The following is a 26269-nucleotide window of genomic DNA, read 5'->3' as shown; positions in this document are numbered from 1 at the left end:
CCAGCCCCAGCCAGGTGGTGGCAGTACCTGCAGACACACCCAGATTCCCATGGGAATACCCCGTCCCCCATCAAAACTCTAACTGAGCCTGGTGCCAGACTACAAAGATGTCCATGGTCTACAGCACCCTGCCACAAAGGTGACAGGATGGACAGAGGGTGATAGCACCAGGCTCCTTGACAGCAGGGCAAGAGGGCAGAGAAACTTGGAGGGGGGCTGGGCAGGAGGAAGGACACAGGGCATTTGAAACATCTCACCCAACTAGGACAGTTACTCTCTTCTCATACCTGCCCAGATCACCAGTGGTTCGGGCATAGAAAATGATTCTCTCTCTCTCTCATACACACACACATGCACACACATTGCATTCCCCAATATCACAACACCATTTTACACCCATTTCGCCATGTGGTTAATTTTTTTTTTTAGTTCTCATTTTTTTTCTAAGAAAAAAGCAACAAGAAAATAATTCAGAGTTTATACAAAACATCTTTACATTATTTTTTTTTCCAAAAAAGACTAGTATTTACACAAATGGCAACAGAAACAAAAAACAAAAAACAAAACAACCCTTCCGACTGCCACCTGGAAAGGGCTGGCTGTTCTGCTCCCTCTCCCACCTGACGCTGGGGTGGGCAGCTGGCCAGGAGGCAGTGTGGGGGTGGATGGTGTAAGGCCCAGCTCCTTCCTTGGCCGCTCCGGGAGTGCCTGCAAGGTGCACTCAAGTGGCAGTCTGTTAGCCGTGCTGGCAAGGAGCCAGGGTCAAAGTGCACGGCAGGCTGGCCCAGCCCCAGGCAGCCTCTTCCTCTTTCCAGGCCCCAGCTCAAGATTGGGAGGGGATGGGCAGTGGCAGCTAGATGGGTGAGGGGCACCAACCGGTGCTAGAGTCCAGAAAAGGAGAAGGCCACCTGGCCTTATACCCGCTTAGGTCTCTGCCTGGGCCTCTGTTTCCCCACCAGGCTAAAGATGAGGAGAGAACAGGGTGTGTGTGTGGGGGGGAACTCCCAGCTCTGCAGGGCAAATAGCCACCTGGGCACCTCACCTCCCTCCACCCCCCATGAGGTCATCTGCCTGCAGCAGCTCTCCTGTTCCCCAGGCAACAGCCAATTAAGACGTTAATTACCGTGAGAGTGAGGGAGGCAGTAGATGCCCAAGAATCCCACAAGGAAAGGATTTTTTTTTTTTGGTGGAAGGGTGGCAGCCACTACCCCACTGCCGGGATCAGCTTGGTAGAAGGGGGTACAGTAGGGGCCGGTGGGACACCTTGCCCAATAGCATTCTCCTCCTCCCTCACAGGCAGGAACAGCCCTGGCCAGCTCCCTCACCCCCACCCCCAAGAAATGCCAAGGAGTCTATAAAAGAAATGCCATCCTATGCTTCCTGGCTGGCCCCAGCCTGCCCCAGCCCCAGGCCCTCTTATACTGAGCCAAGTTCGGCTCAGAAAGCCTGGGGAGGGGCTGCCTTTTCCATTTTTCCATTTTTCTTCCCCCCCAAAACCAGATGAAATTGAGTTGACAGCTAAAAAATGAACACAAAAGCATTTAAAAAACAGTGATGATAGTGGACAAGCAGTCCTAGGAAGGGGGGGAGGGGCAAGGGAGGGGGCAAGGCCAGGAGGCCATCCCCCGCCTGCTATCAGCGTCCAACCCTGCCCCCCAAGAAGGGGCGCCCCCACAGAGCCCAGAGGCCTGGCCAGAGGGGGAAGGCACAAGAGCATGGGGGTTGGGGGCACAAGCACCCCCTCTGTAGCCCAGGGGGCAGGGCAAAAGGGGATTATAAAAGCCAAGAAACTACAAAACTAAATACAAAGGTGGGCACAGCTGGCAAGGGAAGGGGACATGGGGAGAAGGGAGAGGTGCGGTCCAGGCCGACTGTCCCTTGGGGCCCGAGGCCGCGCCGGGTGCTCAGACCTTGTAGTAGATGTTCGCCGGGCTTTGCGGTGGCATCTCCTGGACGATGTAGACAGGGTGCCCGTAGTCCCCACTCACCTTCTCATAGTGGGGGCAGTAGTTGTTCTCTGTAGTCCGTAAAGGTATGATGATGTCGCTGGGCTCAGTGCCCGCTGTGCCACTGCCCGCCTTAGGACTGGCCAGCGTACTGAGCGAGAGGGCGGCCGCCCGCTGCTGTGTGTGCTTACGGTGCCGCTTGCGCAGCTTTAGTAGCAGAACTGTCAGGAAGATGATGATGAGCAGGAAGATGACACAGCCAGCACCAACAGCCGCAAACAATGCCACCTTGGAGTTGAAGAAGCTGTCAGGGTCCCCGCTGCCACCCCCGCTTGCACCCGGGCCACTCTTCTCTTCCTGGTTCACCGTCTCTGAGGAAGGGGAGGTGGGAGGGGGAGGAATGGTCAGCCAGGGGTCCCAGGGAGACATGCCAGATCTCAGGCTGGGCCCCTGGCCTGCCTTTCTTCAGAGGAAGACCAAGCCATGGCTTCTGCCCTGGGCGAAACACCTACACACTCACCATGCTTGCCATCAGAGTCACCCAGGTGGCCCTGACCACGAGGAGCCTGTGTTGCCATCTTGACAGTGTTGTCTGCCTCCTTGCTGGGCCGACTGGTAGTCAGCTGCTCAGGCGTCACAGCATTGGGATCTGGGGGTGGAGAGATGTGGACAGGTGAGAGGGAGGGACCCCACCAACATAGATGCCCTCAATCATCTAGGGTAGCCAAAGAATAGCCTGTATACTGGACCAGATTCTCTAACCTTATTGCACCTCTTCCACACCCAGCTTGGGAACGTCTATTCCAAAGGCCTAACTGGGGGCGGGGGTCTCAGACTGGGCACTCACCTTGACCAACCTTCATGACAATCTTCATGGTGCGTGTACGGCACACACCTCCCTCCCGGTTCTCCAGGCCCTCCAGGCTCCCATTGGATGTAGCTACAGGAAGAGGCCAGAGAAGTCAGGAGGCAAGGAAGGTCTGCCAGCATTACCCAGAAACCCTAGCGTGCCTCAACCAATAGGTATAGAACTGGGAGGGGGAGTGGCAAACAGCATCCAGCTACCTGTAAACCTGTCTACTTCCCTCCCTCCCACTAAGAATAGAGTAGCCCAGCCCAGCACCGGTCACAAACTAGCCCCTCCCCAAGGGCACTGCTCCTCTATCATGACCAGGCCTCAGCCCCTCTTTCTCAGTGGCAGTAGTAAAGGCATGTCTCTCATTGGGTGAAGTTGCTCAGAGGCAAGGCAATTAGAATTGGCATTATGAAGGAGGCTTCTATGTAGACTAGAAGGAATCCTGGAGTAGGGGTCAGGAGAACTGGGTTGGAGTCCCAATTCTATCCCTACAGCTCCCTGTGTGATCTAGGACAAGAAGCTCGGGAAAAGGCTAAATAGCAGGCTGATCTCAAAGGGCTCTGCCAACTCTGCCATTACCAAGATTAGACTGAAGGTGGGCAAAGAAAATAAGAGAGAAAGCAAACAAGAATTGGAATCCTCTTTGAGCTGGCAGTGGGCCCCTTGGAGAATGTCGGGGCTAGAATCCCAAAGTTAGGCTGGGAGGAAAGGATGTCAGTCTTCAAAGGGGTTCAGCTCAGGCAGGACCTTAACTGTGGGCAGAATCTTCAGCTACTTAGGAAGCTCTCATTGCTACAGGATGGCAAAGTCGGACTCAGGAAATGCCCAACGCGATGGGCAGGCACTCACAGGTAATGAAGTAGTCATGCTGCTTCTTGAACTCCAGGCCCATGTAGTTGGGGCTGAACTCCTGGAACTTGATGGTAAAGCGGATTTCCTGCTCTGGCTTGTTGCAGGTGACCAGCACATTGGGGTCGAGCACGGTGCTGCAGGCAGCGGCCTGCTCGGGCCGCACCAGGTACAGCTTGTAGTACTCATAGGGCCGCCCTGCTTCTGCTCGGGGGCAGATGATGTCCAGTTTGTCTCCAATCTTTGGGTAGATCACCAGGCCCTTCCCACTCAGGAACCTGCCCAGAAGAGAGAGAATGGTCAGCCCAAGCATTGGGGACTCAGGCCACCCCAGGACAGGGGAGCAGACAATGAGCACCAGCCTGGGTCTACTGGTTGGAAATGGCAAGAGTAGGCGTTCTGCCCTTCCTCTGTCCTCAGGCTGGGGGGTGGGGAGGGAGAACCACACTGCCGGTAGGGTGTGGAAGGGGTGGCCCATGGGCAAGGCTGCCAGACTTTGGCTGCTTGGCAGGGTGGGGCACTGCCTGGCTGGGGGAGCGCTTTGTCCTAATGTGGCATTTCCGCAGGGGGCTGACGTGGCCAATGGGCTGGGTACCAAGGTGTCAGGCCTGGGCTGCCTAGAAAAGGCAGCGTCCCCTCCCCCCTCCCCCAACACACTCACATTCATTCCTTCATGGCTGCTGCCACCACCTTCCCTCCAAACACACGCACACGCACGCACGTGCATGCGCACACACAGAGCAAGCCCACACATGCCTTATCCACCACCCCCGCAACTCCCAGCCAAGGCTGGGGGAGCTCAACCTGCCTGGGACCCATGCCTTCTCCCCCATCCTTGCTAATCTTGGGCATGATGCGGTGATAAGAATAGGCATTGCCTAGAGCTGAAGGATGATGGTACAGTCTCTGGCTAGGTACAACTCCCCACAGCTCTCCCTACTCCCGCCGACCAGTGCCCCACTGGTGACCCACCCCACCCCCACAATGGAAGAGCCTGAATTCCCAAACTTAACCAGTCTCACTCCTAAGAACAGAGGGAAGGGAGACCAACCAGGGACTACAGAACATACAAGACAGGGCCAAGGAACCCCACTCATCTGTATTCCAACCTTCCACCGCCACATTACTCCTACCCCAGATCCAGAGAGGAGATGGTTAAATGCCTTCTGAGCCAGGTTCATGTTCTAATCCAGAAGGCCAGGCACTGGGCAATAGCAAGGAGAGGGCAGCTGCCTAAGGCCACCTAATCATATGAGCCTGTCTTTGCCTGAGCATACAGTAAGAAAGGGCACAGGTGGTGCTCTGTTGGTCATTTCTGGGCAGGTGGGAGCAGAAAGTCAGGCAGTGCCATGGAGGAGAAAGAACTCAGACTTTGGACTCAGACATGCTTGGCCCTTCCTAGCTCTGTGACCTCGAGTGAGCCGCATGCCCTCTCTAAGCTTCAGTTCCCTCACGTATAAGCTGGGGATGGTAAGAGCATGTACCCTCCTAGGGTAGATGAGCTAGCACAAGTAGAGCAACTAGCACACAGTAGGCACTCAACAGGTTTGACTCCTTCCTAGAAATAGTTTGCCAAGAGCCAGGAGGCCAGATACTAACACTACACACCTAGAAGCCCAGTTTTGTTTCTTGGAGGGGAAATAGGAAGAGAAGATATGGCCCCACCTTCAAGGATTTTACTGTCTGGTTTGGGACAGCAAAGTAAATGGCCCCCACACTATCAGCAGACAGCACAAGGCTATCCATGGGTTGTGTGCTAGGATGGCAGTTCAAACAACAAAGCTGGAGGCCTCGAGAGGAAGGAGACAGCTCATCTGACCAGGATGGTCAGAGACGATTCCACAGAAAGGGCTGGATGAAGGTGGGTTTCTGGGTGAGGAATAATAAGCCAACACACAGGAAGAGTACACAGAGGTGTCTGAGATACAAAATCCAACCTAGTGATGGGTCCAGCTTGGCTGCGAGTAGGTAGAGAGGAGCAGGAAAAGAGCTGGCAAGGAGCAGCTGGGGCCAGATCGAAAGACCTCAAATGTCACAATAAGCAGTGTGGGTTTCGTCCCATTGGATGGAGGGAGATGAAGGGGTGAAGGCAGGGCTTGGAGGAGATGAAGCAGACAGTGTCAGGCTCCGCTGGCGAAGAGTCCCAGTTAGAAGGCTAGTGCAATCATCTGGGAATAGAGGGATTCCACTACGTGGTGTGTACTGCAAGTAATGAGGACCTACTGTGAGCTCCAGGCTAGTGCTTTTGCATCACCAAACCTCAGTGTCCTCATCCAAGAGAGGGAAATGATTCCCAGGTAGGGGAGTAGGGAAACTAGACCAAGTATGAAGGAGATGGAGAAATGCAGCCCTCCATGTCAAGTGGGGCTCCACCAAGCTGACACCTGCCCAGGAAGATCTTAATGTGCAGGAGGGTAAAAGCCAAAATGGAACCCTGCCCCTTGGCAACTAACTTTACCCTACTCTCAGGGGCCAGAAAGGAATGTGGGCTTATGTGAACATTTGAGATGGAACACCCCCCACCCACTGCACCACACAAAGCCAAGATTTTCCACCAAAACCTCTACAATTCCCGCAGCAATTTTCATTTTCCAATCCTCACACTGGTTTACCCAGACATCAGGTTTAGACAACTTCTGGCATCTTGGAGCCAGAAGGAACCTTAGAGACTCACCAGAACCCAGGGCTCTCATATGAAGATATGAATGTTCCCATTGAAGTGGGTGCTCAAAGCCAACCCGAGAGACCAAAGAGCACCTAAAACATTGGCCGAATCCTTGTACCATTGCACCTCAACAAGTACAGAGAGGGCACAGAAAGGGGTGCAGGACAGGACAGCTCACCTTTTTAACCACTTGGCCCTGCCTGGCTTATCACCAGGGAATCCTGCCTACCCTGGGCTTAGTCTCCCATCACCACCCATGCCCCAGAGCCATGGCATTGGAACACAGAGCTTTCAGCTACTCGGGTCCTACCTTTAACCCAGAGGCATTGAGCAAACAGATGTCTATATAGTGGGTGGGGGAGGGGGGAGAAGAGAGGACTATTCCCCCCAACACCCCTCAGACTCTCTTCAACCTCAGTGAACAGTGACTTCATAAATATTCATCAGTGCATTTGCATAGCAGCTGGCAGAGGGGAAACTCACCTTCCCCTAGAAGTACATCAGCCAAGCAGAAGGCAGAAGAGCCTGATGAGACCCACCTACCCTGACCCTGATCCCCCATAATGCTGCCTTCTCAGCACTTTCCCCCACCACTGGGAAACTGTGTCTTGGCCCACAAGAAGCCCAAGAAAGCAGCAAGAGGCCACGAGGAGTGCGTATGAATGCAGTGAGAATGGGGCCTGTAGCCAGGCACGCCACTAGTGATACAGTATGGGGGGAAACTTATAGGTCTCCCCTCTCACCTACCAGGTCAGGAGAGGAGGAGGAAGAGATTGTCCTGAAGTTAAACTGTTATCCCCCAGTTAAACTCTTCACCCCCCACCTTTCTATAACAACCCCCCCCCCCCCCATTATCAAGCCAAGCTTTTCTGCCTGGGGCCACCCCCGGACAAAGCCCTTTTCTGGAAAGTAAGGGGATTGGCATGGCCCAGCAGGGAGCCTGAAGCAGGTCACCATGGTAACCTCTGAGGCCTTCCTTCTCTAACCTCTGATAGCCCTGGGCCCCTAGGAGCCACCCTAAGGAGTAAAAGCACTTGAGGGGGGCAGCTTCTGTCTTGTGACCAGTCTCTTCCCCTCCACCCTAGCTCAAAACCCTTCCACAGTCTTTCTATTGAGTTTAGAAGTACGGCCATGACTGCTGAAAGGAATCCTGGGATATAAGAAGCCTAAAGGGTCTGGGGACAGCGCCCCCCCCACCCCACCCTCCGGCTTCTTTTGTACAGCTGAGCCCTTCTCACATACAACCTACAGGGGGAAGAGCTTGCAGCTGCAGTGGGCATGCCCAGAAAGCTGCCCATGTTCAGCCAGGTCTACCCTTCCCTCCCACCCTTCCCTCAGGCTCTAGGAACCTGTGGTCAGAGAATGGCCAAAGGGAGAAGCCAGTCCTGGGCCACGAAAGTCCAAGTTTGGGAGAAGACCCTAGCCAGAGTCTTAATTTGATGACCCCACCCCCAGGGTGGCAAGACCAAAGGAGGGCAGACCCTAAGCCAGAGCTCAAGTCTGCTCTCATCCCAGTTAGGGTGGGGAGCCCCCAAATTAAAGGCTCCTCTTCACTCCCCCAGCCCCACCCAGTCCCTGAGGCGGCAGGAGCAGGCCTGGCGTGTCCCAGCAGTGCCCGCCCAGGCGTGGGTGGGCAGGAACAGCAGCTGGGTCCTGGCATACACACAGCAGCCCTGTTAGAGGCAGGGAAGCCAGGAGAGTCCCAGAGGAAGTCACCCTCCACACCTACACTGAACTATGCCCTCCCTTCTGCCCCACCCGGCTAAAGTTCGCTTCCATCGAGGGCCTAACACACTCCCCCTCCTCCATTGTCTGCTTTCTGCCGGGTCCTTGGAGCTGAGGAGACTGTGGGGTCCCTGAGAGGAAGTGAGCTTTCTGGCCCAGAGAGGAACCAAAGGCCCTACTCAGAGCTCAGAAACAAGAGAGCCAGGCAGTGAGTTGGCTGCCTCTAGCTCACGCCAATAAGCAGGCTGTTCTAAGAGGTAGGCCTGCCAAAGCCAAATGAGGGAGCTAGGGCACTGCTCACCCTGCACAGACAGGGACTGAGTCACCAGGATAGATGCACGTACACCTGTGAGGGGAGAGGGGAACCCAGGGGCAGGGAGCCAGCGCCTCTTCCAAACCTCATCTTTAATTTTACCTCTCCTAGGTTCCAAGGCAGCAGGAAGGCATGGAAAGAAGTACATATCACAGCTCAGCCTCCTATGAGCTGACCGACCACAGACGAGTCACTTCCCCTTTCCGGACCAATGCCTTCTCATCTGGGAAATGGGGCGATACTTACTTCACAGGGCTGTTGGGAGCATCTAATGAGATCATCTATGAGAATGCTTTGTAAGTAGCAAGGTGCTGCCTGTTAGTTATCCCGACAAACACAGTACCATTTAAAGGAAGAAGCTGAGGGAGGTTATGTCCTAGCTGCTAGCACCCCCACCCATAACGACCACCATGAAAACACACCCAGGAGGGGTTGCTATGGTCCACAGGGTAAGGAACCCAGAATGTGGCTGGTGAGCACACTTCCCCACCCCCACACACACCTCACCGCCTCTAATCGTCATAGTGTGGACCCTCCCCCAAACCTATTGTTCCCATGGCAACCTGTGGCCTCTTGGCTGATTGACCCTCCCCATAGTCCCATCGCCAGAAAGTAGTGAGACGCAGTATCCGGGTCCCACCCATCCCCAACCTCCTGAGCTGGTGAGGCAACAGAGAACACTGAGGGGAGAAAGGGACCCCTCTATTCAGCTCCCACTCCAGCCTCACAGGCCCTTCTTGCCTTTGCCTGGCTGCCCTGGGTAGGGAGGGAAGGGAACAGGGAACTTTTGGAGCTGCTGGGTCCCCATCATTCTCAGGCCCCCACCTGTGGCCAATCAGCCACAGAGTAGAAGAGGTCAGGTCCTCAGCCGGCCCCAGAAAGGGGCCCCCCCAAGCTGGCCTCCCCAGGACTGTGAGCTGGAACAGCTGTGAGGGGGCTGGGGCCAACACTTTGGCTTGTAGCAGGCAAAGCATTGGGTTAGGGTCTTCAGCTGCCCCCCCCCCCCCATGCTTGGAGTCAAGGGTCCCGGACTCCAAGCTGAACCTCCCACCCCCACCCCCTTGTAGGGAAGGCGTAATATGATCTCAGGCACATTGCCACTCTCTGGAGGTGGGGGGAACCTGAGTGGGGGGCAGGAAGGGGTCATAACGGGATCGAGAGACTGAACTGCAGCAGCTGGACTTGGCTGAGGACTCAAGTGTGAGCCCAGCCGGCTGCCCGAGCTCCCTGGGGGAAGAGGCTGGGGGAGGGGGCCGCTAGGGACTACTTCATTCACAGCCCCCCACCCCCACCCCTCACCCAGGCATGCCCACACACCCTAGATCCTACAAATCTCCAGCGGGACCAAGCCCACCTTCCCAGCCTGTGTGCATATGGCAAATCGGACAGGAGGGGCCCAAGGAGGCAGAAGCTCTTGTCATCCAGGGACCACCACCCCAGACGACCCCAGTACCTCTTTGAAAAACAGGCCGGGAGTCTTGAGTCAGCCCTTCCAGCTCCCCTCTCCCGGTGAGGGCTGGGACTGTGCGCATCCTAGAACCTGGAAGCATACCCCCAGCCCCACCACTTCTTTATTTTGATTTTTTTTTCCCAAGGAGGAAGCAATTAAGCAGGGTTTATAGGCGCTGGGAGATTTTGGGGGGCGGGGATTGCCAGCTCCTGACAGGGCTGAGAAGAGAGACCAAAAGCCAGGAGAAAGAGGGGAGGGAAGAGAGAAAATGAGCCTGCGAGGGAAAGCACGGGCATGTGCGAGAAACAAAAGGACTTGAGAAAAAGAGGCAGAGAGTGACTAAGAGTGAGAGGGAGTGTGAGAAAGAGGGAGAACAAGTGAGCCTAGCTGGAGAGGGGAGGTGAGCGAGGCTCACAGAGGGTGTGAGAGGGTGAGCCGACAAGTCGCGGGCCAGAGAGGGAGTACTCGGACAGGAGGCAAAGGGGAAGAAAGACAGAGACTGTTTATTTGAAAGGCTGTGGCAGCCTGAGGGTTGGGCATGGTGGCAGAGGCAGCCCCCAGAGCTCAAGTCGAGCTGAGGGCAGTGCCTCCCTCCTGTCCTCCTGCTCCCACCCCCACCCCTACCCCGCCAACACACACAGACCATGGCTGCATTCCAGACCCCTAAGCATAGATGGAACTCTTGAGGGGAGGGGGAACGGGGACACCAAGATCAGCTCCCGACCGTTCCCAGGATCTGCTCCATTACAGGATGGAATTCATGCCCTGGTCGCCCCTTCCCCCAGTATGCCTGCCCCCAGCTTGAGGGGGATGGGGGAAACAGAGGGGATGCAACCTCCAAAAACCTGTAAACCAGTCCAGAGCCCTAAGGTTCAGAACACAAAAAGGGGGAAGTTCAGACAGATCTTGTTTCTCCCAGACCCCCGCCCCCCTCCGCTCCCAACTCTGCAGGAGGGCTCCTTTCCAGCTGTGGACCTGTATGCTATCTCTGGTTAGAGACCAAAGCAATTAGGTCACTCCCATGAGTCCCTGTGATGGGCTACCCCAGGCGGATTTCAGCTCTCCTGGCTCGAGAGAGCATTTCCAGCCTCTACCCTTATAGGGGGAATTGGGTGCTTCACAACATTTCCCCTGGGCTGAGCAGGCCCAGGGCCCCCAAACCATTTTGAGCCCCCACTGTTACGAGAGTGCTGTGCCCAGTTTGGCTTCTGGGGAGGGGAGAAATTCTTGCCAATCCTATTCTTGTGCGGAGGCGGAGCCCTCCACCCTGACCTTAGTTTAGCCATCCCACCAAACAGTAATGGGACCTTAACCCAAGAAGAGAATTAAAGCCACCGCCTTCTCCCACTCCAGGACTGAGAGATGCACTGTCCCCAGGACCCAAGAGACCAAGGCAGGCAGGAGCCTGTGAAGTTAGCAGTGAGTCCTGTAAGAGTGGACAGGAAGAGATTCTGGATACAGGAATTAGCGAGCAGGGACAGAAGAGGCCAAGGACCCCAGATTCCGGTTTAGTGGGGGTTTGCTGACACTGTCTAGACCTCTAGAGGACAGGGAGGAAGACCAATTTTGACCCTGGGCTCCAACCCGAGTCCTGGATGCCAAAAGAGAGAAAGGTCCAGAGGTCACCTCAACAGCCCCTGTGACTCCCCACTAACAGCCCAGAAACCACTGAGCCACCGCCCTGAAAGGTGTGTGCATTGTTGGGGGGGGGGGGGACGTGGAGGGGAATGAGGAGTTAGAAAAGGAAGGATCTTCTCTGTAGAGCTGCCCCCCACCCCCTCGGGGAAAACTAAGGACAGCTCTCCAAGCTGGGGTACATAGGGTTGGGAGTCAAAGGGACCCTCCATGGGCAGGAATTGCTAGCTCCCAGGCCACCTCCCTGGCCGGCTCGACCGCCACTCTCCGCTCAGGCGGGTCCCTGAAGCTCTACTGCCGGCTCCACTGGACCCCCGACGGGTGCTGGATTGCAACCCCCCCCCCCCAACAATCCCTCTCCCACTCCGCCCCTCTCTGCCCGCCGCCTTTGTGAGCCTGGGAGCGGCGCCCGCCCTTCCACAGCGCTGGCAAAGAAGCGGGGAGTGGGGGGGCGTATGCAAGAAGAGAAGGCAAAAGCGAAAAGCCAGGGAAGCAAACAGGGAAGAAAGAGAAATGAAAATGAGAGAAACCCGAGTGGGGACAGACTCTGCCCACCCGCCCCAAGAGCCTGGTCCCGCGCCGCGTTCCTCGCCCAGCTAGGCAACGAGGAATCTATGTTCCGGCCTCGGCCCCCACACCCCCACCCCCATCCCATCCCTGGTCAAACTCGCCCGGGAGCGGCTCTCTGCTAAGACCGCCACGTTCCCTAGGGGCCCCAAAGGGGGCTGCGTTCTAGCCCCCACCCAGCTCTCGGGTGCGCTCTTGTGCACCGGATCTCCCCAGCTCCGCGCTGACGAGACCATCTCGACTTGACTCGGGACGTGCGGAGGGCGAGGGCCGGGAAGGTGAGGGGACACATCCCGACCAAGTACCCCCACCCCTCCCCGCCGCACCCTGCCCCGCCCGTCTGCAGGAAAACACACTCAAAAAAGCAAGAGACAAAATGAGGCGCCGCTCTTCCTCCGAACACATCCCCACACGCACTCGGGGGCGCGCGGCCTCACCCCGGAGTGCCTCCCACCCTCGAGGACGGGAGCGGATGTTACTCACTTGGGGTTGAGGGAGCTCCAGGACACGGGTTCCAGGTTCTTGGCCAGCGGCGTGGCGAGCCGGAACAGCGCCAACACGACCATCGCCACAAGCCACTTGCCGAGCCAACGCTGCCCAGGCCGGGCCATTTTCCCGGGGGCAGGCTGCACTTCGGGATTCCCAGGCGCCTCCTCAGTAAAGCTCGACTTGCCTTCCCGTGCCGCGCTGCGCTCCAAGACGCTCAGGCGCCCATCCTCCGCGGCCACTGGCCTTGAAGTGTTCACCTCCCGCCGGCTTCGGTGTCGCTCTTCTCCGCCCGGCCAGCCAGGAGGATTCACTGGGCAGCCGCCCCCAACCCGGGCATGGGCTGCGGCCTCGGAGGGCTCGCTCCCCTGGCCTCTCCGCTGCACGAGGCACGACGGGGGCTCTGCGCCCCCGGGCGATCCCGCCCGATTTCGCTTGGCTCCCCGAGACTATTCGGGACTGCGCGCCCTCTCCCCGATCAGGTCTCCCCGCTGAGGATTCGGTGGCCGCCCCGACGCCTCGACCGTCCCGGGATCGGCACCCCCGGGAAGAAGTGGGGGTCTTCTAGCAACACAAACTCGGTCTCCGGGCTCCCGACTGGGTCGCCCTGGCACGAGCTCCGTTCCTCGGGGCCACCCTGGGACTCCGGGGTGCGCGCCCCCGACAGCTTCTACTTCAGCGCGGGCCCCGCTCAGCGTACTTAGAAAAGCGCGGGGGACGCTGCGGTCGAGCGAGCAAGTCTCATCAGTTTGTGCCTCTGAAGCCTCGGCCGGGTAGCCCGGCAGCCCCGTCGCCGAGTCCTAGTTCCCCGGCGATTGCGCCCGAGGGTCTGCAGCCAATACGAGCCTCACACACCTCCCACTGCTGTCCAGCGCGCATAGACTCCCTCTGCCGCCGCTGAGATGTCTACTCCCCTGCTCAGGCGAAAGCAAGGCCAACCCTGCTCCTCTTAGCCAATGGGAAGCTCCGTGACGGGGTCCTTGCCCCCCACACCACGCCCCCAGAACAGGAAAGGGGCGGGGTTTCATGGAGCTCTTAAGGACGACGCGCTCTCGATGGCAGCAATCTTAGTGTGCGGCCCTTGCCATTGGTGTTAGGTCCTGACTAGTCCTGTTCCCAGAGCGTTCTGCCCGTGGGAAGTTGGCGCTTCTTGAGAACGGCGGGTCTGCTCTCCTCCCTGCGTATCTGTTCAAACATCCAGTCCTGTCCCAAGTACCCTGAGAAAGTGCTTTAATTCACTTTTTACACATACGAACCCTGAAGTCCTGCTCTGTGCCCACCTCTGTGGCAAGAACAGCCTGCCTGCTCCCCATCCATCTCACGTAAGGCTCTGGTGGCCTCTCCTCCTTCCGCCCAGGCAATACAGCGTCCGCTTGCACATGGGCCGGGAATCCAGAACACAAAGGCGCCTATGGTGGGGTGGTGGAGGTTCGCATGGGGTCGAGTTTGGGATCCGGAGGGAAAGGCGATTTCTTCACCCCCAGAGACCAGGCCTTCGAGATCTCAGCTTTGGAGAGAGCTCTGTAGGGGCCCTGGAACCCAGATTCGGAGTCTCTTCCTTTCTGAAGGCACGGTCAAGGCCCCGGGATGGGCAAACGGGGATGAAGGCACTTCGATAAAGAAAGACGCCTCGAAGGCAAAGACGAAAAGGCACAGGGCAGGCGCCTTTTGAAAAAGCAAAAGCGGGCGCCCTGGCCCGGAGACGCCGGACTCCAGCCCTTCCCGGCCCCGCCATCTGGGTCTTTGTCTCCCAGCCCTGGCCCATTCTCCCCGCCCTTCCTCGCTTACTTGCTTATAACTTGGCTCCATCCCACAGCTCAGACCCTCCCGGTCCGGCCCGCTCTCCACGGTCGGACCCCAGCAGACGTAGCCACGTGCTGATGTCTCCCCCTACTGGTCTTCAGTGGCGCTGGCGGAGTCTGGGCCGAATTGGGGGCTATCCCACTGTAACAGGAGCGTGGCACACACAAGCCTGACACACGCGCTTGAACGCAAGACCTGGGACAGGCGTGTCCTTGGCAAGAACTGCGGCCTGGCCCGGGGAGGAAGGCAAACAACTAAGGGAAGATCTGGGTTTGGGGTTGGCTTTGGAACAGCCAAGAATATAAAGTCTCCTTACTGCTGCTTTATGGAGATGATTAGGCCAAAGAGCTCTACCATTTACATGGTTTCATGTCCATGTAAATGGTAATTAGAAGGCTGAGCTGCTGAGTTTTTCACTGGATCCTTTGTTGACCTCTGGGGCTGTAGAGTGGACCTCTGTTTGGGGAGAAATAAAAAGGGAGAAGCTGGGCCCTCCTCCCACCTTCAGTGACAGGGCTTTGAGGCTGAAATGGATCAGGGCAGATGGGGATAACATGGAGCTGTCTGGGGTCTCGCAGCTTTCAGCTGGCCCCCACATTGGCAGGTAAGCAAGGAGAAAGGAGAAGAAAAAGAGACAAGGACACACCTCTAATGTAGCTGGAAGACTAGGATCCCCAACATGCATGCTAGGATGTCAAAATCCAAATATGGAAATGAGCTTGCCATTTACTGAGTGCCACTGAGTGCCAAGAACCATATTAGTTGTGTTTTCTGTCACAATCCTTTGAGACGAGTTTTGCCATCCCCATAGAACATCAGGAAGAAACTAAGGCTCAGGAAGAAGTGACCCTTCTGAGGTTACCAAGCTGATCAGTGTTGAAGCAGAATTTGGCCCCAAGTTTATCTGTCTCTATACCATATTGGATTGTCACATTCCTAGCCCATCCTTGCTTATTTGTTTACTTGGTTTATTTATGGTTGGAAGCTGGTTGGTCCCTGGAAAGCAGCAGGCTTCAGGATGGCCAGCACTCAAGGCTTCACTCAAAGACTTCAAAGAGGTTACTAGGCCTGGGAAAGTCCTTCTTTGTTCCTGGCCACATCCCAACGTTCTTTTCAGCTAAGACCATCACAACCAACTCCAGAACCTGCCTGGGATTCTTCCTCCTCTTGGGAGGGGAACCCAAGGCTGGCTGGTGGATAGGGGAGGGGAGGTTAGGCTGCCAGACTTGGGAGACCTGGGCAGACAGATGCAATGCCTGACTGTACCAACACCTAATCCTGGGTGGAGAGGGCAGAAGAGGAAAGGATGAGAGGACTCCTTTTGTCCAGGCCTGCTCCACCCCAGGTCGCCCCTGGTCATGGCACAGCCTTTCTGCCCCAACCTGCCCACCCCAGCTTCAGGGGCCTCAGTAGCAAGTTTCGACCTACTCCCTGCCACAGCCAAGCCCCCACCTCCTGCCCCACCCTAGCGGGCCTCAGATGTAGTGATTCAGGCCCCTAAGGTAGGGAAAAATGACTCCCCAGGGGAGCTTGAGAGGAAGTTGGTCAGGATCTGTGGGGGATGTGGGCTCTCCTTTATGCAAGCCCTACCTATTTATTCCACTGGCAGTCATGCCCCTTCCCTGGGCCTCCCAGACCACCCAGTCACCATTCTGACACACTCTCTCTCCCTCCCTACCCCCCTTCTCTCTCTCTCTCACACACACACGTGTGCACATGCACACACATGTGCGCACACGTGCATACCTTGCAATTCAAGTTTACCAGTGTTCCTGGAGGGTCGGGGACCAACCCTGGTGGCCCAGAGAGAAGCCCCACCCACCACTGTCATCTGGGAGCTCCTGGTCTCATGAGGACAGGATGACATGTACAAAGCTCAAGCAGACCAAAATAAGTATATGGGGGACCCAGGGGGGCAAAAGAACATTAGGCAACTTGCAGGAAGTCTCAGGTGTCAAGCAGCCCCTGGAGAGCTACAGATCAGCAACTTCCAAGCTCAGATTCACACACCCATGGGAGGCAGGCAAACACAAACAGATTTCACTACTTATCAGCTGTGTCACCTTGGGAAAGTCACTTAGCCTCTGTGTGTTCTGTAAGCTGGAGCTATGGGGAGGGGTGAATGAGATAATGCACATGAAGGACTTAGCATCATGCCTGGCCCACCACGAGTGCTTACTAAATGGAAACTATTATTCTTCTACAGAGCCTCCCACAGAGACACCCTGTTTCCAGTCACACGTTCTCACATGCTTTTGTGTGCTACATGCACATCTTTATCTCCTGCTCAGATATTCTCTCCTGTCGAAGGCTCAGGCACAAATGTACCTATGCACACACAGATTCTCACTATTCATTCATTCAGTACCAGGTGGCAGGGCCTGGTTCCTGCCCTGGTGGAATTTGGAGTCTAGCCCCTATATTTTCTCATGTTTATTGTCATGCACACACATTCACTAACAGACACACACCCCCTATTTCTGTGGCCTGAGTCCTTGACCTTTCTCTGCCTGCTTTGTACTCTGAGACACAGAGAAGTGAAGTAACTCACTCAAAGCCACACAGCTAGGAAGTGGAAACGTCAGGATTACAACCCAGGCCATCTGGTTTCACAACTTGACCTTCTAAATCATGACTCTACACTGCTATCCCAGGGCTCTTGAAATGAGTGCATGCCAGGATATGGGTCTCGGTGAGCCATCAGGCCCAGCCAGAGCAAGCCCTTGGAAAAGCAGACTGAAGAGTCTGGGAGCGATGCCAATTGGGATGACCCAGTGAGGCTAGCAACCCTCTTTCTTAGCTACAATCATCTCTGGCCTGCCTTGTTCCTCTTGTCTGTCCCCTAGAAGGCCCACTGCCTCTGCCTGCAACCTCCTCACAGATATCCATTCCCTACAGGGAGAAGGGGAGCTACTGTTTCTAAACACCTAGTGTGTGCCAGGCAGGATAGCTGGGTGCTTTCACCTCTGGGTCTATATTATCTTTGTTTAATCCTCACCTCCTCCCTAAGGAGGATATTGATAGGCCTATTTTAGAGTTTAGGAGACAGGCTCTGGAGCTCAGTCTGGCTGCATTCCCTGCCCCGCCATCCTCAGCCTGCAATCCCCTTACTTGCCCAGCTCACTTGCCCTGCTGGCTTATTCACACCATCTCCTCTCCTGTTCTTCTCTCTGCCTCCACTGCCTCCTAGCTGAGACTGGCTGGAGTCTTTCTTGGGCCCAGGCTACCCTCTCTCCCCCATGAATACTTTTCTCAAGTCACTCTGTCTCTGGGTCAGTCTCAGGGCAAATCCAGGGTGGGGTCTGAACCCTCTCACTCTTCCTCCTCTCTCCATCCCAGCTGCACCACGCCCCAGGGCTAGGGCAGATCAAATTCCAGGTGGGTAAGCCCTGGAAATCTGATTTCACTACAGCCGTGGCAGTTCCCAGTGGCTGGGGAAGGAGGACTGGGTGGTCCTGAAGGCCAAATGTTCAACCAAACTCTTTACTCCCAGCCTCTTCCCTGTTCCTGTCCCAGCTGCCTGCCTGGCTTATGGGTGTTTGCATTGAGATCACCTTGATCTGTCAGGTGCCAGCCTGAACCCGGGTCAGACTATTGGCAGGACCACATCAAGGATAGGAGGAGCCCCTCTTCCCTTGAGATGGGCCTGGTCCCCATCCCTCCCTCTCTCTTTATCCCCCTCTATCCTTACCTTGGCTGCCTAGATATCTGTCCCAAGTCCTCAGGCCTCAGACGGGCAAACGGCCTCCCCCTCTGGCCCTGAGAAAGGCCTGGAACAGGGCCTCTGAGAACCAGAGCACGGCCAGACCTGGCACAGCAGGTAACACGAAGCTCTGAACTGCAGCTGGTCCCTCTGTGGCCTCCTCTTTGGACGTGACTGTCCTCCTCTGTTTCACTGACCTGTGCTCAGCTCCCTCCAGCAGTCCTTCTTATCCTAGGCTCCCCAGCCCAGTGGGGTGCAGCCCGTGGGGGGAAGCCTGCAACACTATGGCACAGCCCACCTGTTGCTCCCTTCACTCTGGTTACCTGGGGAATGTGCAAGAAGGGACCGAGCCATGCATCAGTGTCAAGGGCTAAGGCACTCGGAAGGAGCAGCAGCTGTCCCCACCTGTCACTGACCCCAGCCTAGCTTCTCATCTCAGAGATAGTAGGCCTGGAGATGGGCAGTTCTAGCTGGATAAATGGCTCCTTAGTGAGCACACTGGGTGTACCAGGCCCCACAGACACAGGGAATAAAGTTCTCAAGGAGGAATACTCCAAGCTGAGCAAGCAAAGGAAAGGGAAGATGCTCCCTCATCTCTCTAGCACTCCCAGCTCTGACCCCTCACTAGTTTATGAGCTAGCTCCCTACTTCCCACTCCAGCAAGAAGGCTAAATGGTCAGGTTCTGGGATTTAACCACTGATAACCCAAGATCTAGTGGTAGAGAGGCCATGAGCCCCTGGGGACATCCTGAAATTAGATAAGGGGCTGGACCCAGCTGGCCAGATGACCACTGGAGGATATATGGCACCCAGGCCCACCCATCCCCAGCTGTCCCTGAGTCAATCCAGCAAGAGTCCCTGACATTGAAACCTGCCTTCCCCACTCATAAGTCAGTCCAGCCTAGTTTAGAGATGTTACTTCCCACCTTCAATCAGGAAGACCCCAATGCCTGAGATCTATGCATCTCCCTGCAAGTGCCCAGTTACTTTCTAAACCTTTAGTTTCTCCACTAAATCCTTCCATCCTGCCACCTCCCCACCCCACCCCCGCCATACTTCCACCTCCCTACAGCTGACCAAGGAGAGTCTGGGGTGAGGCAGAGGCTTTGACAGACCTCAATTGACAACACCCAGCATCTTCCTTACCAGGAAGCCAGCCCCCTTAGAGGAACATAAATATCCCTAGCCAGGCTTGCTTTTGTTTCACAGCCCCTCTCCAGGACACAAAGTAGAGCCTATGGCAATCCTTGTCCTAGCCTGGATCCTTACCACCATCCTCACCATGAGGAGTCAGGGTTGTGGAGAGTGGGAATTTTCCTCCTTGGATTCATGTCCTGGGCAGAGGTGGGGAAGACAGGAAGCTCTGGGACTTCTGAACTGAGCCTGCCTTAGGGGATTAGGGCTTTTCTAAAGACAGAGGAGAGAGGGAGTGAGATCCCAGAGCTGGGGAATCTAGGCATTAGGCAGATTGTTGAATCAGAGGGGTGTAGTCCCCAAGGAACTCTTTTCCGTTTCATAATAGCCTTCCTATTCCTTAAACTTTGTCGACCCCCAGTGGCCAGCCTGGTGCTTGCATCCCAAAAGCAGACCCAGCCCTGAGCCCCAGAGGCCCCACAGGAGACTGGGATACAGACAGCTTTGAGTATTGGCCTGAACTAAGCTGAGCCAGGAACACTTTTCCTTCCCCTCCCCATCCTACCTCCTCTCTAATACTGGAAGCCCGATCTATCCAGACAACTTTAGCACCCACCTCTTTTGGGCAGCATTTCCAGAAGGCCCTAGCCCACAGGATCTGTTTCCTCCTTTAAGCTCCAGCATCCTGACCATACTGCCTGTAATTGTCCCTTGGATTTTTATTATTTGTGTACACTTTAGCTCTCCCACTAGGTACTAACCTGGGGAAGACCACTGGCTGCTTGCCCTTAAGTCTCTGCATCAATGCCAAGCACAGGAAAGTGTTCATTAAATGCTATTTGATAGGATGATGGTGGTGGTGACAGCGACCATCTATTAAGCACCTACTATGTTCCACGTCCTTTGCATCCATTATCTCATTCAAAACTCATTTTACATACAGCTGAGGAAATTGGCACTCTCAGAAGTCAAGTGACTTAAATAATGCCTCATGCCTAGTAAATGGCAGAACCCAGAGTTTGATGCAGGGCTCCCTGGCTCCAAACCACATCTACTATGTGTCAGGAACTGGAAGGGACATGGGGATGACTATGACTTGGTCCCTGATGACACAGCAGAGACCCACGTGCTCCGTGGAGCATGGACGGAATAACTCTGACCCCTTTGTCCTTCTCTCTCTTCGTCTCAAGGCATGTTTTCTCTAGTTGGATAATTTGACAGAAAGCCAGATTTCCAAGCTCAGAAGGGAAAGTCTCCCAGGTCATATCACACAACAAGGCTGTGGCCAACTTCTGCAGAAAACTGACACCTGAAACCAGGGCCAAATTGGGAGAGCCCATCAGAGATTGCTACCAGTGAAATATCCAGACTCCCCCAGGAACAAATTGCTGGGCTGCCCCCAGGAGCCTGGCAGGTTCTTGGTCCCAAGGCTGAAGAGATGGGACAGACACCTGAGTTTCTTCCCCTCACCCTACCTGTGCCCACCTAGGGAACAGTCCCAAGCCAACAAGCACCTCTGAATAGTGGGCCCACTAACCTGAGCTTTACTCTTGTTCATGTCTTTCCTGAGCCATTTTGCTTTTCTCCAGATGGGGACCTTGGGGGAGTCTGAGGCACTTCCTCTTGCCTCACTCTTTGCCCAAGTAAGCCCCTCACCTGAGACTATTTTTCTGTCACTCAGTTCTTAGTAATCCTTGGTGCACAGTGTCTGCTCAGGTCGGAAGGGAACACCACTCATTGTGGGGTCTGAAGTGGTCCAAGGCCCCCTCCTTCTGGTCCCTCCGTTACTCAGGCTCTAACAAAGCCCTGGCTTGGAGTTGACAACCCTGGAAAGCAGGCAGCCTCTTCAGTTTCCCAGGTACATCCCACAACAAGCAGAGCTTGCAGGTTTCAGGGTGGACTTTCCATGGACACTTTTTTAAGGGGTTTTATGGCCAAAGTGGATGACTGATAACACATGCTTTTAAAAATGCCCAGGCTGATGTTACTGCAGCAGGGCAATTAAGGCACAGGACTTTGACTGCGGTTACCCATTTTGCCTTGTGTTGGTGTAGAACAGAATGCTTTCCAAGGGAAATCTTGCCCCTGCTAGCAGTGCTTCCCAGGATCCACTGCTGAGCAGAAGCACAGTGGTCTTTCTCTCAGAAGTGCACGTGCCCTTGCCAGGCAACTCAACTTCCACCAACAGCTAACGACTCCACTGCCAGCCTTGCTGATTGCTAAGGCTGATAGATGTGCACGTACCAGACCACACAGAATCTTCACACTCCGGGAGTTCATTAGGGAAGCTAGGCTTACAAGCTCTGCCACCTAGCACATAGCAAAAGTCCACCTATAAGAAACAAAGTCTCCAGGAGCCTTGCCTGAAGGTGTGTGGTCCAGAAAGCATTCTCGAAATCCTCAATGGCCCCTGGATGAAGTCAGGACATCGGCATCAGGGGTACCAACTGGGCATTATGGGGGCACACACCACTCCGCACAGGTCAGCAGAGGACACCTGGATGGGAGGTCGTTATCATCGTGTCCTGGATAGCTTGTGCCATTCACTGTGAGGGGACTGGGAGCCTGTTTTATAGGGTTGTTGTGGAGATTAAATGAGTTAATCTAATATAAGAGTGAAACACTTGTATAGTAAGTACCATGGAAACCCTCATTTGCTCTCTACTTGACCTCTTAATTTCTTCTCTGCTTTGCATATTCATTTCCTTTGCCTTGTGGTCTTTTCCCTCATTAACCTGTAAGAACAATTTATATACTAAGAATATTATTTATTAAAACTGTCTAGGATTTGGAGAATGAGTTATTTTTACCATATTGCTTTTCAGATCATTCCTTATTTTGATAGCTTTATTGAGATATAGTTTACAGATCTTAAAATTCATACTCATAGATTTTAGTATCAAGACTTGTGCAAAGATCACCATATCTAATCTCAGAACATTTGTCCTACAGAAAGAAACCCTGTATCCATTAACAGTCACTCCCCATTCCCTCTTTGCCATAGCTCCTGGCAACTATTAATCTGCTTTCTGTCTCTATATATTTGTCTATTCTGGACATTTAATATAAATCCAATCATACAGTATGTGGTCTTTTGTGTCTGGCTACTTTTGCTTAGCATTATGTTATCAAGGTTAATCCATGTTGTAGTATGTATCAGCACTTCATTCCTTTTTATGGCTGGGCAATATCCCATTGCATGGATATACAACATTTTGTTTAACTGTGAATCACTTGATGGACTTTTGGGTTGTTTCCACTTTGGGGAATTACAAATAATGTTGCTATGAACATTCTTGTACAAATTTTTGTGTGGACATATAATTTTTTAGTTCTCTTGGGTATATACCTGAAAGTGCATTTCCTGGATCATATAATAACTCTAAATTTAATTTTTTGAGGAACTACCAAATGAATCTAATGCAGCTGCCCCATTATACATTCCTACCAGTAGTGTATGAGGGTTCTGATTCTCTACATCCTCATCAGCACTTGTTATTTTCTTTTTTATTATAACTACCATAATGGGTGTGATGAGGTATCTCATTGTACTTTTGGCTTTAATTTCCCTAATAACTAATGATATTGGGAATGTTTTCATGTGCCTAATGGCCACTTGAATGTATTCTTAGAGAAATGTTTATTCAAATCCTTTGTCCATTTGTTAATTGGAATATCTGTCTTTTTATTGTTGAGTTTTAGGTGTTCTTATATATCCTGGATATCAGTCCCTTATCAGATATGATTTGCAAATACTTTCTCCCATTTTGTAGTTTATTTTTTCACTTTATCAATAGTGTTCTTTGAATCACAAAAGTTTTTAATTTTGAGGAAGTCAAATTTATCTATTTTTTCTTTATTGCTGTGCTTTTGGTGTCATATTTAAGGAATTATTGCCTAACACAAGGCCTCAAAATTTACACCCTCTATTGTTGACATTTTGCATTAGTGTGCTACCTTTGTTACAATTGATGAAAGAATACTGAAATAGTACTATTAACTATAGTCCATACTTTACATTAGGTGTATTTTTCTCATATACCATCCTATTATTAATGCCATGTATTAGTGTCATACATTTGTTATAATTCATGAAAGAATATTCTTATACTGGTACTTTTAACCCCAGTCCGTCATCCACAACAGGGCTCAGGGTGTTACACCTTCTTACTAAAACCATGTTTTATCGTCTAACTTTCATTCTAATAATGTACACAACCAAAAACTTCCCTTCAAACAAATTCACACTCATAATTGAGTGCTGTTAATTACACTTACAATAATGTGCTACCATCACCACCATTCATTTCCAAACCTTTACAATTAACCTAAATAGAAATTCTGTACGGATTAAACATCAGCTCCCCATTGTCTACCCCAATCTATCCTCTGGTAACCTATATTCTAGATTATAATCTATGAGTTTGCTTATTATAATTAGTTCATATCAGTAGGATCATACAATATTTGTCCTTTAGTGTCTGGCTTATTTTACTCAGCAGCATAATGTCCTCAAGTTTCACCCATGTGAAACTTGAGGACTTTGTTCCATTTTACAGTTGAGTAATATTCCATCAGATGTATATACCACATTTTGTTTATCCATTCTTCAGCTGATGGACATTTGGGCTGCTTCCAACTTTTGGCAATTGTGAATAATGCCACTATGAACATTGATGTGCAAATATCTGTTCTAGTCCCTGCTTTCACTTCTTCTGGGTATATACCTAGTTGTGGGATTGCTGGGTCATATGGTAATTCTATATTAGTCCCCTGAGGAACTGCCAAACGGTCTTCCATAGAGGCAGCATCATTTTACATTCCCACCAGCAGTGAATGAATGTTCCTATTTCTCCATGCCTTCTCCAACACTTGTAGTTTTTTTTTAAATCATAGCCATTCTAGTGGTTTTGATTTGCATTTCCTTAATAGCTACCGATGTTGAACAGCTTTTCATGTGCTTTGTAGCCATTTGTATATCCTCTTTGGAGAAATGTATATTCAAGCCTTTTACCCATTTTTAAATTGAGTTGTTTGTCTTTTTGTCATTGAGTTGTAGGACTTATTTATATTTTCTGGATATTAATCCCTTATTGTATATATGGTTTCCAAATATTTTCTCCCATTAAGAACGTTGTATTTTCACTTTTGTGACAAAGTCCTTTGATGCACAAAAGTTTTTAATTTTGATGAGGACCCATTTATCTATTTTTTTCTTTCACTGCTTGTGCATTGGGTGTAAAAGCTAAGAAACCACTACCCAACACAAGATCCTGAAGTTGCTTCCCTATGTTTTCTTCTAGGAATTTATAGTCCTGGTTCTGATACTTAGGTCTTTGATCCATTTTTTTTTATTAAATTCAGTTTTATTGAAATACATTCACACACCATACAATCATCTATGATATACAATCCACTGTCCACAGTATGATAACATAGTTATGCGTTCATCACCACAATCTATCTCTGAACATTTTCCTTACATCAGAAAGAACCAGAACAAGAATAAAAAATAAACGTGAAAAAAGAACACCCAAATCATCCCCCCATCCCACCCCATTTGTTCTTTAGTTTTTATCCCCATTCTTCCACTCATCCATACACTAGATAAAGGGGATGTGATCCACAAGGTCTTCACAATCACACTGTCACCCCTTGTAATCTACATTATTATATAATTGTCTTCAGGAGTCCAGACTGCTGGGTTGGAGTTTGGTAGTTTCAGGTATTTACTTCTAGCTATTCCAATACATTAAAGCCTAAGAGGTGTTATCTATATAGTGCATAAGAATGTCCACCAGAGTGACCTCTCGACTCCATTTGGAATCTCTCAGCCACTGAAACTATTTCGTCTCATTTTGCATCCCCCTTTTGGTCAAGAAGATACTCTCAGTCCCACGGTGCCGGGTCCACATTCATCCCCGGGAGTCACTCTGTGTTGCCAGGGAGATTTACACCCCTGGGAGTCGGGTCCCACGTAGGGGGGAGGGCAGCGAGTTCACCTGTCAAGATGGCTCAGTTAGAGAGAGAGAGGGCCACATCTGAGCAACAAAGAGGTACTCAGGGGGAGACTCTTAGGCACCATTATATACAAGTTTAGACTCTCCTTTGTGGTAATGAGCTTCATAAGGGCAAGTCCCATGCTCGAGGGCTCAGCACATCACTTTGATCCATTTTGAGTTAAGTTTTGTGTATAGTGTGAGATAGGGTTCCTCTTTCGTTCTTTTTTTTTTTTTTTTTTTTTTTGAGAATGACATTTTATTTAGTCATTTTGGCTTGCAATTGAAACTCTGGAAATTCAAAATTAACATCCTTGCCAGTGAGTTTCTTATACACACCAGAAAAAGTTTCAACCTTGTGTTCTACATTGTTCTGCTGTGCTTTGTCCAAATGAACCTTTATAAGCCGGCTGCCATCCAGTTTTACACGGATTCTCTTGCCCACAATTTCACTTGGGAATACCAAGTCTTCAAGGATTGCATCGTGTACAGCTGTCAGAGTACGGCTCCTGGGACGCTTTTGCTTATTTTTTGTACGGCTTTTTCGAGTTGGCTTAGGCAGAATTCTCCTCTGAGCAATAAATACAACGTGCTTTCCACTGAACTTTTTCTCCAATTCACGTACTAGCCGGACTTGGATTTTCTGGAAAGACTTCAATTGAGGAACAGGAACAAAGATTATAATAGCTTTCCGACCACCACCAACTTCAATTTCCTTGGCTGCTGTTATATTCAGCTCCCTTAACTGAGCCTTTAGGTCTGAGTTCATCTCCAGCTCAAGAAGAGCCTGAGAAATGCCAGATTCAAATTCATCAGGCTTTTCGCCATTGGGCTTCACAATCTTTGCGCTCGAACTGAACATGGCCTTTTTCTTGTTGAGCGCCGGCCTAGGAAGAGGCCAAAACCTCGCGAGAACTCGTCAAATCTCCCCTCTTTCATTCTTTGCATATGAATATCCAGCTCTCCCAGCACCATTTGTTGAAGAGACTATTCTTCCCAACTGAGTAGACTAGGAAGCCTTGTCAAAAATCAATTGACCATAGGTGTGAGGGTCTATTTCTGAAATCTCAATTCAGTTCCATTGGTCTATGTCTTCCTGCTGGTACAATGCTGTTTTCACCACTGTAGTTTTGTAATA

General features: G+C 52.3%; 2 protein-coding genes across 2 annotated transcripts; both read right to left on the bottom strand.

Annotated features, from left to right (window-relative positions):
* Positions 1-464: 464 nt before the first annotated feature.
* EFNB1 (ephrin B1) lies at positions 465-13386 on the bottom strand. The gene is made up of 5 exons (XM_037821417.1): positions 12490-13386; positions 3652-3929; positions 2794-2886; positions 2467-2595; positions 465-2317 (listed from the first exon to the last, which is right to left on the bottom strand). Exons 1-5 carry the CDS (start codon positions 12615-12617, stop codon positions 1905-1907), a joined length of 1041 nt encoding a protein of 346 aa, XP_037677345.1. The 5' UTR covers positions 12618-13386; the 3' UTR covers positions 465-1904.
* Positions 13387-25390: 12004 nt separating this feature from the next.
* Positions 25391-26008, bottom strand: LOC119522195 (40S ribosomal protein S7-like). The gene has a single exon (XM_037820826.1). The coding sequence runs from the start codon at positions 25991-25993 to the stop codon at positions 25391-25393; it is 603 nt and encodes a 200-aa protein (XP_037676754.1). The 5' UTR covers positions 25994-26008.
* Positions 26009-26269: the final 261 nt, after the last annotated feature.

This window comes from Choloepus didactylus, chromosome X (genome assembly GCF_015220235.1).
Source record: "Choloepus didactylus isolate mChoDid1 chromosome X, mChoDid1.pri, whole genome shotgun sequence".
NCBI lineage: Eukaryota > Metazoa > Chordata > Mammalia > Pilosa > Megalonychidae > Choloepus > Choloepus didactylus.
Note: the sequence above shows the minus strand (reverse complement) of the source record. Positions and strands in the feature narration are given on the sequence as shown.

What these genes read in the sequence shown, in the direction of transcription:
- EFNB1 (XM_037821417.1), bottom strand. Translation starts at nt 12,617, where the DNA reads ATGGCCCGGCCTGGGCAGCGTTGGCTCGGCAAGTGGCTTGTGGCGATG. An exon ending in GCATGACTACTTCATTACCT is followed by an intron (nt 2,887 to 3,651) that starts GTGAGTGCCTGC and finishes CTCTTCCTGTAG; the next exon opens with CTACATCCAATGGGAGCCTG. An exon ending in TGACTCTGATGGCAAGCATG is followed by an intron (nt 2,318 to 2,466) that starts GTGAGTGTGTAG and finishes CCCCTTCCTCAG; the next exon opens with AGACGGTGAACCAGGAAGAG.
- LOC119522195 (XM_037820826.1), bottom strand. Translation starts at nt 25,993, where the DNA reads ATGTTCAGTTCGAGCGCAAAGATTGTGAAGCCCAATGGCGAAAAGCCT.